Source organism: Phoca vitulina, unplaced genomic scaffold (genome assembly GCF_004348235.1).
Source record: "Phoca vitulina isolate PV1807 unplaced genomic scaffold, GSC_HSeal_1.0 scaffold59, whole genome shotgun sequence".
NCBI lineage: Eukaryota > Metazoa > Chordata > Mammalia > Carnivora > Phocidae > Phoca > Phoca vitulina.
Genome location: NW_022589762.1, coordinates 3,029,170 through 3,046,633, shown reverse-complemented (window position 1 = coordinate 3,046,633; position 17,464 = coordinate 3,029,170). Strand labels below are relative to the sequence as shown.

The window sequence follows — 17,464 nt, the reverse complement described above, 5'->3', positions numbered from 1 at the left end:
TTGTTTTTTTTTAACCTTTGTTCTACTAATGTGTATTATGTTGACTGATTTGTAATGTTGAGGGATATTTCCATTTTATGGATAATTTGTACTTGGTGTATAATCCTTTTACCATGCTGTTGGATTCAGTTGGCTAATGTTTTCTTGATGATTTTTGCATCTGTATTCATAAGAGATATTGGTATGTAGTTTTCTTGTGGTGTCTTTGCTGACAGGGCAAATGAGTGACTTATGAACTCATTTTCTATTTTTCTACTTTTTGGAAGTGTTTCCTCCTTTTTTACTTTTTGGAAGAGTTTGAGAAGGATTAGTGGTTTTCCTTTAAATATTTGGTAGAACTCAACAGTGAAACCATGTAGTCCTGGACTTTTCTTTGTTGGGAGGTTTCTTGAGGGAATGTTCCATGTGTTCTTAAGAATATGTATTCATCTGTTGTTGGGTGTCATGTTCCATATATTTCTCTTATGTTTAGGTGGTTTATAGTATTGTTCAAATCCTCTACTGCCTTAATGATCTTCTGTCTAAATGGTCTATCCATTTTTGAAAGTGGGCTATTAATTCTCCAACTTTTACTGTAGAACTGTGTACTCCTCCTCTCAATTCTGTCAATATTTGCTTCATGTATTTAGGAACTCTGATGTGTATTACGTTTATAATTGTTATAATCTTGATAAATTGACCCTTTTATCAATACATATTCTTTATCTCTTGTGTCAGTTTTTTTCCCTTATCTTGAAATAATGCAAAACATCTATTTTCTATATCAGATAAGAACACAGCTAAGTAATCCAATTCTACTGCAGCATTATAAAAATCATCCCTTCACCACAGTGTAAGATTTAAATGCATCTGCACAAGGGTGCACACTCTATAAAAGGAATAAGGTTGCTGCTGCCCTGCCAAGCACTTCCGGTCCCTACCCAGGTCCTACTGCAGTACTGGTGGTCCCAGTGGTTTTATCCAAATAAATTGTGTTTAAGAAATAAAGCATTTAAAAAGACAAGTCAAAATGCCTCAGAAACCATATCTCCAACTCAGAATTCATCTATTTAAATGTTATATTTGCCTCCCACTAATAAACCTTTATTTCACTCAGCTGGAGCAATAAATCTTCCACACTGAAGTATCTTCCTTGCCCAGTTAATCCAAAGGAAAAAAACTGAAATGATTAGTAAAGAAAAATGTAGGGACTAACACACCCTTTTAATATGTTTTTAAATATTTTTATTTAAAGGTTTAAAAAGTGTTTAAAGTTTGTAATTCCTAGTAGGAAGGCATTATCTGAATGAATACCCTAATGGCAAACCACTGTAGAAATATTTTAGTTGCACGTGGGGCAGAGAGGTGGGGGTTCTCTTCACAGCACCCCAGCTTTCTTCATGAGAAGGTCAGAGGTACACTGGTTTGTATTATTGTGACATCCATTAGGTGATCGAAGTTGCTTTTCCTTCAGCAAGGGCTTTATTTGTCAGAAGGGCATTATGCTTGACCTCCAAGTTTGGCTGACAATTTACTGATGAGATTCATAACCTTTGGGTTGCTCTGATATTTTGACATATTCGCTGGGTTCTGGGCTACATTCTGGAAGGCCACCATAACTTCTGGATCCTGCATGGCTACAGGAACCTCTGGATCACTAAGAATTTCATTGAGCCCAGGTATTCCTGCCATTCCAGGCATCCCCCCTGCCATTTCAGGCATTCCTCCAGGAAAATTACCAGGCATTCCCCCAGGAAAGTCACCTGGGAAAGAACCATACTGAGCTCCTGATTGTCTTCTGGCTTTTTCCTCCCTCTGGGCTCTCTCATGTTCTTCCCGAGCCTTCTTAACCCTTTCTATTCTTTCTTTGATCTCTTGCTCTTCTCGTTTTTGCTCATACTTTCTCTGATGTTAAGCAATTTTCTGGGCCCTCAGTTGAACTCCTTTCAGCATTGCACTAGCATCTTCATCGTAATCCAGTTTACAAGCAAGGGCAAGATCGTGTGCTGCTTCTTCCCAACGGCCCAGAAGTCTGTGTGCTTTCCCTCGCCACTTACAAGGCTGAGCTGAATCAGGATTTATTTCAATAGCTCTGTCACAGTCTCAAATGGCAGCATTTGGCTTCTGTAATTTGATGAAGACACTGGCTCTCTTGGCATACAGAATGGCCAAGCGAGGATTCAGTTTGATGGCATCTGTGAACAAGTCAGTGGCTTTCTGTAGTTCACCATCATTTAGGGCATCAGTGACAGCCACTTTTTTATCATTTGCCTGATCCATCATTTCCTCGGTTATCTCTACATTTTCATCTCCCATTTCTTGAGGGGCATCAGTATCTGGTTCAGTCACACCTTCATTGTCATTTTCTAGATCACTTTCCCCACTTGATGGTTTGTCTGGCTTTATGTTTTCCTCCACCTTCTTACTATCTGTTTTTTCTTCCTTGATATTGTCTTCTGATTTAGTTTTATGAGTGGCAGGTGGTATTTTACCGTCCATGTTCTCCACGCACTCCTGCAGGAAGCGCATTTGCTCAGTGTGCAGAATACTCGGATTTTGCTTCCACATTTTCTCGAAGGCCCAAAACTCGCTCACTTTGCAGGGGTCCATGGTCCAGAGGCGGTGGCAGGTGGCAGGCGTGGCTGAGGTTGCAGCCCAATTCCAGGCGCGGGCACTAGCTCAGCATGATCGTGTTTGTATCAGTTTTTGATTTAGTCTATTTTGTCTGATATTAATATAGCCACCTCATTCTCTTTTGGTTACTGTTTGCATGGAATATCTTTTTCTGTCCTTTCATTGTGTGTGGGTCTTTGAATCTAAAGTGAGTCTCTTGTAGACAGCATGTAGTTGGATCTTAGATATCTCCATTCAGCCATCTCTGTCTTTGATTAGAAAATTTAATCCATTTATACTTGAAGTAATTGGTGATAAGGAAGCACTTTTTGCTATTTGTTTTTTGTATATTTGACATCTTTTTTGTTCCTTGTCTTCATTACTGCTTTTTAAAAAAATTTTTCTTTGTAGTGTACCATTTTAATACCCTTCTTGTTTCCCTTGTATATATTGCGTAGATATTTTCTTAGTGGCTACCTTAGGGATTACAATTAACACCATAAATTTCTAACAGTCTAGTTTGAAATGTTACCAACTTAGCTTCAGTAGCTTCAAAATCTTTTCTCTTATACAGCTTTGCACCTGTTTTGTGTTTTTGTAGATTTTGCAAAGATGCAAATTGCATCTTTATGCGTTGTGCTCCCATTAATACAGATTTATAATTATTGATTTATGTGTTTGCATTTTAAATCATGTAGGAAATGAACAGAGAAGTTACAAGCCAAAAATACATTAATACTGGTTTTTATATTTAGCCAAGTAGTTATCTTTACCAGAGATTTTATTTTTTCCTATGGCTTCAAATTTTTGTCCATTGTCCTTTCATTTTAGCCTGAAGGACTTGCTTTAGCATTTCCTGTAGGGCAGGTGTACTGACAACACTCCCTCAGCTTTTGTTTATCTGACCATGTCTTAATTCTGGCTTCATTTTTGAAGGATATTTTTTGCTAGATGTAAAATTCTTGATTGACAGGTTTTCCCCCTACCTTTCAGCACTTTCCTCTGCCTTCTGCCTTCTATGGTTTCTGCTGAGAAGTTGGCTGATAATTTTATTGAGGATCTCTTGATTATGATGAGTTGCTTCTCTCTTGCTTTCAAGATTCTCTTGTCTTTGGTTTTCAACAGTTTGAATGTAATATATAAACGTGAATCTCTTTGCATGTGTCTTTCTTGGAGTTTGTTGAGCTTCTCAGATATGTAGATTCATGTCTTTTATCAAACTTAGAAAGTTTGTGACCATTATTTTATCAAATATTCTTTCTGTTCCTTCTTATTTGGGGCTCCCATTACACATATGTTGATCAGCTTGGTGGTATCCCACAGGACTGTTAGGCTCTTTTTTTTTTTTTTTTTTTTTAAATATTGTATTTATTTATTTGACAGAGAGAGACACAGTGAGAGAGGAAACAGAAGCAGGGGGAGTGGGAGAGGGAGAAGCAGGCTTCCTGTGGAGCATGGAGCCCAATGCAGGACTCGATCCCAGGACCCTGGGATCATGACCTGAGCCAAAGGCAGACGCCCAACAACTGAGCCACCCAGGCGCCCCAGGACTGTTAGGCTCTATTGAGTTTTCTTTATTTTTTTTTTCTTTTCTGCTGTTCAAACTACATAATTTCAGTTGATGTGTTTTCAGGTTTGCAGCTTCTTCTGCTTGCTCCATCTGCTGTTCAAACTTTTTAGTGAATTTTTCATTTTAGTTATTTTATTTTTCAGTGACAGAACTTCTGTTAGTGTCTTTTTAATAATTTTTAATTGATATTCTGTTTCTTGAGCTAAAATTTCCTGTGCTCTAGTTTTTGGCAGCCATTGTGCTTAACATTTAGTCCTCCAATTTTGTGGGATGAGTACCGTAATTAACCCTATTTAACCATGAGTTGGTTGTCAGTTTATGTTAAATAATTCAGCATTGAAAAGCTGATTAGGAGCTATGGTTATGAGGGCAAGACTTTTCAACTACTAGGCTTTTCTTCAAGGTGATTGGGCATGAGTCAGCCATAATGAAGGACTTAGAGATGCTGTATTAGAGAGACCCTTTATTTATTTATTTATTTAGTCGGTCTTCTGCATTGATGGTACTTTTCTTGTTTGGTTATGGTGGTTCTTAACTAATATCCCTATCTTTAGCACCACTTTTCATTCTCACCATATTTAGCTTTTCTGGGTTTGTAAATGTCCCATTTATAGTTGTATGGGCAAATCAGATCTCTTCTTGTCCACATTCTCCTCTTTAAAACTATGCTACAGTTATCATGTATATATCTATGTCCTTATTTATTTCTGTAGAAATAGGTTTCTAAAAATGAAATGTGACTCAAAATATATGTATAATTTTAAATATTTATTTTATTTTTTAATTAAATGTATGCATTAGAGATTGAGTAGCCAGTCAGGCAGTAGCAGGAGTTCAGGCTTAAGAATTCACTTGCCATCTCTATCTTGTAATAGTTGTATAACTTTGGGCTCACTGTCTTCATCAATAAAAAGAAAACTTACTACTCTCTACCAGAAAGTAGAAGTGACTTTGTTATTAGCATTGTCTGAAATGTATGCCATATATCAAAGGTTTTTAAATCCAGTGTGTTTAAAATTGGACTTTGTAAAAATTAAAAACTTATGTACATTGAAAGATATTATTAATAGAGTAAAAAAGCAACTCACAGAATGGGAGAAAATACTTGCAAATCATATAACTCAAAAGGGATTAATATCTGGAATATATAGAGAACTCCCAAAATTCAACAACATTAAAAAACCCTATTAGAAACGGGCAAAGGACCTGGATAGACATTTCTCCAGAAAGATTTAATGGCCAACAATACAGGTCATTATGGAAACATAAGTCAAAATCACAATGAGATACCACCTCATATCTGTCAGAATGGCTATTATCAAAAAGACAAGGAAAACAAGTGTTGGCAAGGATGTGAAGAAAAAGGAATCCTTGTGTGCTGTTGGTGGACATGTAAATTGGTGCAGCCATTGTGGGAAACTATATGGAGGTTCCTCAAAAAATTAAAATTAGAAGTACTGTAATTTGAAAAAATATATGTACCACCTGTTCATTACAGCTTTATTTACAACATGAATGGATAAAGAAGATGTGGTGTATGATGGGTTATTAATATTGTTCATCCATAAAAAGAAGGAAATTTTGCCATTTGTAACAATGTGGATGGACTTTGAAGGCATTATGCTAAGTTAAATAAGTCAGATAGAGAAAGACAAATACTGTATGATCTCACTTATATGTGACATCTAAAAAAATTTAAAAATACCCAAAACAAGAAAAAACTGAACTCATAAATACAGAGAACAGATTGGTGATTGCTGTAGTTGGGGGCACGGGGGTGGAGTGTATGTAATGGGTGACAGTGGTCAAAAGGTACAAACTTTTAGTTATAAAATAAGTAAGTCCTGGGGATGTAATGTACAGCATGGTGACTACAGTTAATAATGCTGTATTACATGTTTTAAAGTTGCAAAGAGTAGATCTTAAAAATTCTCATCACAAGAAGAAAAAACCTGTAACTGTGTATTGATACATATTAACTAGACTTATTGTGGTGATCGTTTTGCAATATATATAGATCATTTTGAATCATTACGTTGTACATCTGAGACAAATATAATGTTATATGTCGATTAATCTCAACTTAATTACCATATGACCGAACACTTCCACTTATGGGTTCATACCCAAAAGAATTGGAAGCAGGGTCTTCAAGAGATATTTGTATACCCATATTTATAGTTGCATTATTTACAATAGCTAAAAGGTAGAAGCAGCCCAAGTGTCCATCAAGGAAAGAATGGATAAGCAAAATGTGTGTATGTGTGTGTGTGCCTGTCTGTCTGTTTGTGTCTACACACACAGTGGAATAGTCTTCATCCTTAAGGATGGCAAGGAAATTCTAACATGGGCTGTAATATGAGTGAACCTTGAGGACATTATGCAACGTGAAATAAGCCAGTCACAAAAAGTCACATACCAATACTGCTTGATGTCACTTTCTATGAGGTACCTAGAGTAGTTGATTCATAGAAACAGAAAGTAGAATGGTGGTTGCCAGAACCCAAGGGGGGTTGGTTTTGGGGAGTTATTGTTCAATGGGTATGAAGTTTCAGTTTTCAAGATGAAAAGAGTTCTGGAGATAGTTGGCGGTGATGATTTCATAACAGTATGAATTAATATCACTTTAAAATGGTAAGTTTTATGTATATTTTATCTTAATAAGAAATGGGAAAATCCACTGTGTTGAATTTTCTCAAAAAATAGAGGTGGAACAATTAGAGTCTAACTCATTTTATGAAGCCAGCATAACACTAATACCAGAACCTAAGATATTATGGAAAAAGAAATTTTTAAAGAACAATGTCCTTCATGAATATTGATGCAAAAATCCTTTACAAAATAATAGCAGATTGGATCCAGCAATCACAATACATCAATACCAGAGAGGGTTTATCCCAGGATCACAAAGTTGGTTTAACATTGAGTGAATCAATGTTATTCAGCATTAACAGAATAAAGGAAAAAAGCCATATTTTCAAAATCTGTCAAAAAGTATTTGACAATTCAATATCTATCTATTCATGGCTAAAAACTCTTAGCCAAACTAGGAATAGTAGGGAACTTCCTCCAGCCTATAACTAATATGTCAAACTTAACCATTGCCTCTGAGATTAGGAACAAAGCAAGAATGCTTGTTTTAACCACTTATATTCACTATTGTTTCAGAGGGCCACCCATTGCAATAAGGCATAAACACAGGGAAAACTAGTAAAAGGTGTAAAGATTGGAAAGGAAGAAATACCACTGCCCTTGTTCGCAGGTTATGTAATTGTTCACATAGAAAATTCCAATGTTTCTAAATAAATTTAATGAAATTATAAGATACAAGGTTAATATATAGTTATATTTTATATACTTGATCATTTTATTAATTTTATTTATTCCAATGTAAGTTGTAGACATCAGTATGCTTCACATGTAAACACTTAAGTGCTCATTTCATTAAAGTTCTAATATTTATATACTTTGTTTTTCCTTACAGTAATATTTAAATATGATGAAAAGTGTAATCAATCATAATGGTATCATTCTATGAATTTTGACAAAGGCATATTCACTTATGTAATCAAAATCCTATTAAGGTATAGAACATTTTTATTATCTTAGTAAATGCCCTTATGGCTCCTAGGCAGCCCTTCCCTCACCCTACAGAGGTAATATGTTTCAATATTTTTTTAAACCATAAAACCAATTTTCACCATTAGTTTTCTTTTAATTACCTCATCCAAGTGAAGTAGAATTTCATTTTAGTTCCTGTATTAGCTTTTTAGTTGAAACCTTCTTGTGTTGTTTTGTTGTTTTTTTTAAAAAGCAATTGCTTTTGAGATTGTGTTTATATCTTTAACTTTTCACAATAAACTTTGGGTTGATATTGTACAATTTCATGTAAAGGAACCTTGCTACAGATAAAGTTTCAGTTGTCCCTGATACTTGTTCTTTGTGCTATAATTTTTATATATGTTACATTTATGTATTCTATAGACCCTATAATACAATGTTATAAATTGTTCTTTAGTTAAGCATGTGTATTTTAAAGATACTAAGAGGCAAATGTAATTTTTTATATCTTCATAATTCTGAATATTTTCAGATGTCTGAAGCCAATCCACAAACTTTATCTTTCCAGCAGTAGGTAGCATCAGAAATCTCTGTTCCATTCTTTTAGCATTAGCTGGGCTGCTTGGAATCTGCTTCACAAAATATGTATTTCAGAGGTCAACCAGAGATTTGGGCAGAATGAATATTCAGGATTTGGGGCTCCCTTCTATACCACCCTTCTGGGATTTCCCTCCTTTTTTTTTTTTTTTTTTAAAGATTTTATTTATTTATTTGACAGAGAGACACACAGCGAGAGAGAGAACACAAGCAGAGGGAGTGAGAGAGGGAGAAGCAGGCTTCCCGCTGAGCAGGGAGCCCGATGCGGGGCTGGATCCCAGAACCCTGGGATCATGACCTGAGCTGAAGGCAGACGCTTAACCGACTGAGCCACCCAGGCGCCCCTGGGATTTCCCTCTTTTACTTTCTAGATCTCTGCTGTCCACTAGAACTCTGTGCTGATGGAAATATTTTATAATTTGTACTATCTAAAATGGTAGCCTCTTGATACATGTGGCTGTTGAACACTTAAAATGTGGCTAGTGCAGCTGAAAAATGGAATTTTAAATTTTAATTTATATTTGTCTAGTGAATACTATATTGAACAGACTATCATTATAGAAAGTTCTTTTGGACAGCCCTGTGCTAGCTGCTGTGGTCATCTTGAACTCTGTCTTCCTATTTCTCAGCTAATAAGACTACAGGCTTCTGTTTAGAATTGAGCTGATCCGCATGTTCAGGCTGGCACCTTCCCTCAACTGTGAAAAGATTTAGAAAATAGGAAGCTCAAGCAGTGCTTTCTTTTTTCCCCTCATGTGAACTCCCTTCCAATTTATGCCTAATTTTGATTGCTCTCAAGAGTCTTGAAATAGTTGTTTTTATATTTTTTACTACAGTTCTGTGTCCAGTAAGAATTACTCCATTTACCAGAAGTCAAATTCCACCCCTTAACTTTTATTTTTTTATTGTTATTGTTTATTTTTTATCTCTTCTAAGTTATTTTATTAGTTACCCAGTTTTAAGGAATTCACTTTCTGTGCTTTGTTGTTAGAATTCATTTACCAACGACTTGTTATCCTTTCCCCTTTAACCTTGCTAAAAGTATCACTAACTTTTAAGGTTACTGAATCTTAATAGTGTAAATTTGATATTCCCATCTCAGATATGCTAGAATTAATGGAATTCTTCAAAGCAGTAAACTCATATCATTTATAACCTGTTTGGTGTGCTTTGCCTTTTCTAGGTACCTGAAAAGGTTTAAGGTGATGAAGATCAAAGTTCTAAGAAGCTGGTGCCGTCAGATCCTTAAAGGACTTCAGTTTCTTCATACTCGAACTCCACCTATTATTCACCGAGATCTTAAGTGTGACAACATCTTTATCACTGGTCCTACAGGCTCAGTCAAGATTGGAGACCTAGGTCTGGCAACCCTGAAGCGGGCTTCTTTTGCCAAGAGTGTGATAGGTATGTTTCAGGTGTACCTTGCATCCTAACTGGTTTTCTGATATTCCTTTTATTTAGAAACCTGACCCTGTCAAAGCTTTTATTATGTGAAATAAGCCTTCAAAAATTCCTAGCTTGAACTCAAGAAGTGATCAGTTTTACTTATGAGATGTGGAGTTCTCTATATGCTTCTAGAATCATCTGGAAGACTAACAGTGTTTTGTAAAGTTACAAAGTTACATGAAGAGAAGTAAGGTGAACTTTGTTGACAAAACCTTATGTAACTATCAATCTTATTGGGTCATTCTGTTGATGTGTAGTATTATGTACTTAATAGAGTTACTTTCTTATAAAAGAAATTGAATTTATATGTAGTTTACTTTCTCAGAAAGTGTTAGATATATGTATTCAAAAGTTTCTACCTGTTAAGACTTTGTTTCAAAATGTGAAAATGAGTTTATTCCGAGAACTTGGTTTTAACTTTTCTTACTCCTACTCTTCAGAAGATATATCTGAAACAGCTTTTCAACCCAATATTATTTGACATTTGGGGTTGGATAGTTCTTTGTTGTTTGTAAGGGCTTTCTTGTGCATTATAAGATTATTTAGATGCCAGGAGCACATCCCCTTTCCAGCTCCCCCACAGTTGTTAAAACCAAAAATGTCTCTGGACTAAATGTCCCTGGGTAACAAAATTGCCCCCTTGTTGAGAATCACTGATCTAAAGAACGAGGCTGTCCTTTCAGACTTTCAACTAAATGTTAGAGAGTTGCAGCTGGAAAGATAATTTAATGCTTATTATTTTGATAAACTTTCACTCTCTGAAGAGGATATGACACTTTGAAAACTTGAAATCTTTACAGATACTCTATTCTCCCCCCAAAGGTGGTGACAGCAAGGAAACCATTAATTTTTAAGTGGGCTAGAATTTTATGTATTAAAAGAAAACCATAGGACACCAGTAATTTGTACATTCTTATAAAATAGTGTCCTCCATAGAATATTATGTGACTTGGATTCGGAATGCTATTTTTAAATTTTCTTAAAATAGATTAACAAGAAGAATTGGAAAAGAGTTATTTAAAGCTGAATTTCCTTTTTGCATTCCTTACAGGAAAAGGAAACATTTCTTTGTCTTTGGCTCCTTAAAAATCTCTCACCCAAGAGAGTTTTCCCCCTCTTTTTTTGTTTAAATCATAGTATGTAAGCCTATTCTTGGAAATGCCCTGTAGTTTGAGGTATCCAGACTTAATTTCTTTGGAAACATTGGAAAACCTGGTCTGTGGGACCACACTATTCTCATAACTCACTCTGTATTTGAGTTCTCCATTTGTGTGTATTTATTTTTTGTCTGTAAAATCTGTTAAGATGTCCTTCACTGTTTTTCTTGTTATCTGCAGTAGACTTATTTGTGTACTGCAGGTGGTATGGTAAGTAGGTGAAGAAAGGGGCTCTGGTGAGTGGCCTTTATAGACAATTACACTTTATTTTTTTCTTTTAAAAAACATATTGAATGTTAGATTTTTCACTGCAAGGCCTGCTTAAAAGTGAAACTGATCAGGTGGAATGTTAATGGCCAAAGACTAGCTATAAATACTAACCTTACAGCTACCATACAGTAGGGGGCAGACAAGTATTTTGATCTTTTTTAACCCACCTTGTCTTATTGGTAGATGCCATTATATCCTCTTTATTTCTTGCTAGTCTCTTACTTTTCCTTCCATTTGTTTTCGTTATGAGTTATATCAGTTTTTCTCTTATCCAAGTCTCTATTTTGACATTGTATAACAGTAATCCGTTTGAAACAGTAAATAAATAGACACTTGACCCTGTTCTAGTTTCTTTTATGAAGGCCATGCAGCAAAGAGACTAAGATTTTTTTCCTCTTCCCTGCCCCCACCACTCTTCTCTCTTCTCTTCCCCCCTTCCACTTCCTTCTATCTCACAGGTCAACCCCTCTGCTTCTTCCCCAGGTGAGTAATATCTGTAGCCTCTGCTCACATTGAGTCTGAATTGTTCTTTTAATTTAAGGTACCCCAGAGTTCATGGCCCCCGAGATGTATGAGGAAAAATACGATGAATCTGTTGACGTTTATGCTTTTGGGATGTGCATGCTTGAGATGGCCACATCTGAATACCCTTACTCAGAATGCCAAAATGCTGCTCAGATCTACCGTCGAGTGACCAGTGTAAGTCTTAGCATGATTAGTGAGCTTAAGTCACACCAAAAAAGGAATGCCAAGCTGGGTATCATCGAACCATGCAAAAGAGAACAATAGAAAGCACACTCAGTTGTTCGGGGAAGAGGGAGTTGAGGGATTTTATTGCTTCTGATTTAGTGAGAGCAAAAATAAAGATCAAAGAAGTACCAGTATATTCTGGATTCTCCTTGCATACATTTAAAACTTTATTTTGAGATATATTATGTTTAAAAATACTCTCATTACTACTTTTCAAACCCTAACTTATTCATCTAGGTTCTCATTCCCTCCAACCATAAAACAAATTTCTGAGTTAAAAATAATGCTCTTAACTCAAGTTGCTTTGTTCACAGATCTTTCCCTAAATAGTTTAAAATTGATTTATGAATTTATTAAATCATTTGTAAGTACCACAGAGTTCAAAGCATAACAGTAATTTCTGGATCATCTAAATATCCTAATCTATTAAGATATTTCCCCCGATGTTTCAGAGATGTCTGTTTACAGTTGGTGTTTTGTGGACCCCGTCAGGGGGTCACACAGAAGATACTTTATTGTTATGTCTCTTAATTTACAACTGTTGCCCCCTCCTTTCTTTTTCTCAGGCTGGGTGAGGGCAGGAAAAATGTAGTAAATGTAGTTTGTTTAGCTTCAGATAATTCTGATAAGTATCCTAATCACTATTCTATTTTGCCCTTAGAAAGTGCATCTGCTTTGCTTCTTAGATAAAGTTCTATATCTATATTCCAAAGTTCAGTATTCCCTATTCTTCCCCCCAGTGCCTAATAATTTACATTATCACTTTTTTCTTTGGGGGTAGGATGGGGTATTCACTGGATGGTTCCTCCCTGTGTTTTATTTAGAATTCTTGAAACCTCAAGAAGTACATTTGATTCCTTGTTTTTCTATTCACCATATCCTATTTATCAGGTTCTTGGTTCAGAATAACTCTTAGGTATAGGCCTTATTCATTCCCATTGTCAGAACTCTGCTTTCACATCTTACTTACTTCACACTTTACACTGTCATCCTGAAGTAGTTAACAGTATGAATTTGTTTTTCTGCTTCACTTGAACTAGTTGAATTTCCTTGCTATTTCTTTTTGGTGTAAGGAACTTACATGATACCAGTTTGCTTATGAAAGCATGTACAAATTCTTATTATAATCTTTGCTGTTCCTCATCTTTATCTAAACACCTTTTTTTAGTGAAGCCGGTCCTCTTTATTATCTTGCATATATGCCACATCCTTTCCTTTTTTCCTCTCCATTTGTACATGCTCTTTACTTTCTATGTGTGCTCTTCTACTATCCAGTCAGTTTTTATATACTGGATTTAACAGACTTCCCCCACAAAATTTTATCTGATGGGCTTCACTACATAATGATTTTTGCCTTCTCTGAGCTTCTCAACTGTTCTGAATCATAGCATTTTATTTGTAATTGATTATTTTACTTAGGAGTTCAAAAATTGAATTAATCTAAAGCATTTAAAATGGTGCTTAGCATATAATAAGCACTATATATAGGTGCTTGCTGTTTATTTTTATTGCTTTATATTCTTCTTTAAGATTTGTAATCTTATCTCTACAAAGTATTTCTGTTTAATTCTATCCTTATCTTTAGCACTATCCCAAATATAAGTCTCAAATGCAAATACATGCAACATTTTCTGAATCCCTGCTACATGCCAAGTCCAGAACCTGACAACAGGTAATTAAAGATGAATAACATATATATTCCCTGTGTTCAGAAAACTAGCTCCAATATAGAAGATAAGTGTGTAAGCAAACAGTTGTAATTACAGTATGATGATAAGAGCTTATTGACTTTTTGTCTTTTCTCCTTTGGAAAAATGCCTATTCAGATCCTTTGCTTGGTTTTTAATTGGGTTATTTGTCTTTTTATTATTGAGTTTTATGGGTTCTTTATATATTCTAGATAGAAATCTTTTATGAGATAGAGGATTTCTAATTATTTTCTCCCATTCTGTCAGTTGTATTTTTTTTTTTTTTTTAAGATTTGTTTATTTATTTTGAGAGAGAGAGCCAGGGGGAAGGGCAGAGAGAGAATCAGAGAATCTCAAATACACTCCACCCTCAGTTCGGAGCCAGACACGGGGCTCAATCGCTCGACCCTGAGATCAAGACCTGAGCTAAAATCAAGAGTCAGACACTTAACTGACTAAGCCACCCCAGACACCCCAGTTGTCTTTTCTTACTACTGTCACTATATTACTAGTGCCCTTTAGGACATAAAAGTTTTTCATTTTGATGAGGCCGAGTTTATATATTTTATCTTTTGTTTTTCTCATGCTTTTGATGTCGTATCTAAGAATCCATTTCCAAACCTCAAGTCATGAACATTTACCCCTATGTGTTTTCTTCTATGAGTTTTAGTTCTTATAATTAGATCTTTGATTCATTTTGAGATAATTTTTGTATGTGGTGTGAGGTAAGGGTTTTAACTTGATTCTTTTGCTTGTGACAACTATCCAACTGTCCCAGTACCATTTGTTGAAAAGACTATTATTTCTCCATTGAATGATTTCACCCTTGCTGAAAATCAGTTGACCATAGGCACATGAATTTATTCCTGAACCCTCAATTCTGTTCCATGATCTATATGTCTTGCTTTGTAGTAAGTTTTGAGTTGGGAAGTTTGAGTCCTCCTATTTATTCTTCAGGTTTTGGCTCTTCTTGGTCCTTTGCAACTTTGTATAAGTTTTAGAATCAGCTTGTCAATTTTTGCAATTCAGCTGGAATCCTGGTACATATGGCATTGAATCCATAAATCAGTTTGGAGGTTTGCCATCTTAGAACATGGGATATTTTTCCGTTTACTTAGATCTTTTGTAATTTCTTTCAGTGGTGTTTTGTAGTTTTCAGAGTATAAATCTTGGGCTTTTTTTATTAAGTTTATTCCTGAGTAATGTATTTTTGGGGGGATTCTATTATAAATGGAATTGAGTTTTTTATTTCATTTTTTCGATTGTTCATTACAAATATTGTTGGTGTTTGCATACTGATTTTGAATCTAATAAACTTACTGAATTTATTCTAATAGTTTTTTAGTAGATTCCTTAGGATTTTCTATATACAAGATAATTTAATCTGCAAATATAGTTCTTAAAGAAACATAAGGCTTGGCAAGTGTGGGTATACGCTTTACTTGTGAGAAAGAATTGGGGGAAAAAAGGCTGACTCTTAGTTTAATGAACAGAATTTAGGGATAAAGTTGAAAAAACAAAAGACTGAGTAATGGTTGGCTTCTAGGAATTTTCTAGAGAAAAAAGAGACCTATCTCTTGATATGTCGGATTCCTCTCCCGTGGTAATTATATAGTCTGTGTAAGAGAAGATAAACACGTAATTCTCAACTTTTTCTCTGAAATAACCAATAAGAGTTTGTTTTTAAAAATTAACTGTAGGAATAATAAGTAAAATTTTATAAGTGAATTACTTTTATTTTTTTTACTTTTCCTAAGGGTAATTTGCTGTTTTTTTAAAGTTGCCTTGGATTTTATTTCCTTTCATTAACTCTCCTGATTTTGCTAGAAATGACAGAATAGTTGACAAATTAAAATACTGAATTAAAACAAATCTGAACCACCCAGTTGTTTCGATAGGTCCTGTACAAATCCTTGTTTGAATCCAAATATGTGAATTTAATCAGTTATTCTATTATATCCTATTACATTAAGTTACCTTACTACGTCCACACATATTGATTAATTTTTTTTAACCTAACTTTCAAGGAAGAGTTGAGGTTTGGGGTATAGGGAGACACAGGAAACTGTATACACCTAAAGTGTAAATTGGTTCACCAAGTATTTGGGCATAGTTTTCAGGGGCTGTTATAACAAAGAGCCACAAACTGGGTGATTTAAACCAGCAGAAATTTATTGTCTCACAATTCTGAGGCCAGAAGTCCAAAATCAAGGTTATAGCAAGGTCATGCTCTCTGACATACGGAGAGGAAAAATTTTGGTTGCCTTTTACCTTCTGATGGTTTGCTAGCAATCCTTGGCATTTCTTGACTTGCATCTGCAGCACTTCAGTGTCTGTCTCACGTGGTGGTCCCCCCTCATCTGTTTGTGTCTCCTCTTCTTAGAAGGACACCAGTTAGATTGTGTTAAGGGCCCACCCCACTCCAGGATGACCTCACCTTAACTGATTATAATTGCAAGGATCCTGTTTTCAAATAAGGTCAGATTCTGAGATACTGAGGGTTAGAATTTTAACATATCTTTTGGGAGGGCAACAATTCAACCCGTAATAGTTCAGTAGTTCATGGGTTCATCCAACAAATATTTAAGTCTACTCTGTTCCAGATTTTTTTCTAGATACTAGGTATTAAATATTCTTGTTAAGTAAAACCCAAATCCTTGTCTCTTAAGAACTTATTAGGTGAGGGAGAAAAGACAAGCCAGATAGTTACTATATGGTATAAAACCAGTTATTCTTGGGATAGCTACTTAATGGAAGCATTAAAGAGTGGTGCCTAATTGAGTTTGAACAGGTTGGGAAAATGATGTTAAATAGGGAGAGACTAAGTTAATAGTGTTGCATGTGAGAAATCTATTATTTGTATGTCTGTAGAATTTGGAAGTGGGAAAAGAAAGAAACAGGATAAGAGAGGAAAGGAAAGCTTAAACTATACTCGAGCATTGGGGGAACTATTGCAGTACTTTAAGACTGGGTAGTAGGTGTCATAAGATCAAACTTAAATTTTAAATTTTTAGAAAAATTATTCTGGGGGCGCCTGGGTGGCTTAGTCATTAAACGTCTGCCTTCAGCTCAGGTCATGATCCCAGAACCCCGGGACCACGACTCGAGCTGAAGGCAGACGCCCAACGACTGAGCCACCCAGGCACCCCATAGCCACACTTGATTCAAAAGTTGCTCACTAGAGGCTCAGGACTAAAACCAGTGTTTCAGAGTTCTTTGGCTTCAGATAGCACAGCACTGCCATCAGATCAGATAAAAATTTATATAAGTAATTACTTGATAAAATAAAAAAAAATAATTTGATTTTTAAGAAAAAGCATTTGAGACACTATACTAATAAACAAATGTATCTTTATTTGTAGATACAGACTCAAGCTCAAAATCCCCTTCTTAAATGATTGAGTTTTTCACGTTAATTTAATAGAACTGAGAAAGACCAGTATCACTTTTCCATATTCTTAGTATAGTATCTACCCTGTTTTCAGTTTTTCACCATTTTTTAAAGATAAAATTCACATACCATAAAATTTATCATTTAAATACTTTAAGGTGTACAATTCAGTTTTTTAATATATTCATATTGAACCTTTCCATCAGCCCCAAAAAGAAATCCGATACCCATTGGCAGTCACTCTCCATTCCCCCTTCCACTGAGCCCCTGTCAACCACTAATCTACTTTATGTCTCTGGATTTGATTTGCCTGTTGTGGACATTTCTTACAAATGGAATCATATGATATATGACCTTTTGTGTTATACTTTGTTTTTCTGTTATACCTTTTGTATTACGCTTTGACTTAGCATAATGTTTTCAAGGTTTATCCATGTTGTAG

General features: G+C 35.2%; 2 protein-coding genes across 16 annotated transcripts in view; one reads left to right on the top strand and one right to left on the bottom strand.

Annotated features, from left to right (window-relative positions):
- The window catches only part of WNK1 (WNK lysine deficient protein kinase 1), a 149,348-nt gene that overhangs the window by 68,111 nt on the left and 63,773 nt on the right, over window positions 1-17,464 (top strand). For all 15 annotated transcript variants that reach the window (XM_032390952.1, XM_032390940.1, XM_032390951.1 and 12 more), the window contains exons 3-4: window positions 9,504-9,724; window positions 11,735-11,892. In XM_032390952.1, coding sequence (XP_032246843.1) covers window positions 9,504-9,724; window positions 11,735-11,892 — 379 coding nt within the window. The remainder of the gene's footprint in view (window positions 1-9,503; window positions 9,725-11,734; window positions 11,893-17,464) is intronic.
- On the bottom strand, window positions 347-2,752 carry LOC116623631 (putative protein FAM10A5). Its single transcript, XM_032390962.1, has one exon. It carries the CDS (start codon window positions 2,587-2,589, stop codon window positions 2,083-2,085), a length of 507 nt encoding a protein of 168 aa, XP_032246853.1. The 5' UTR covers window positions 2,590-2,752; the 3' UTR covers window positions 347-2,082.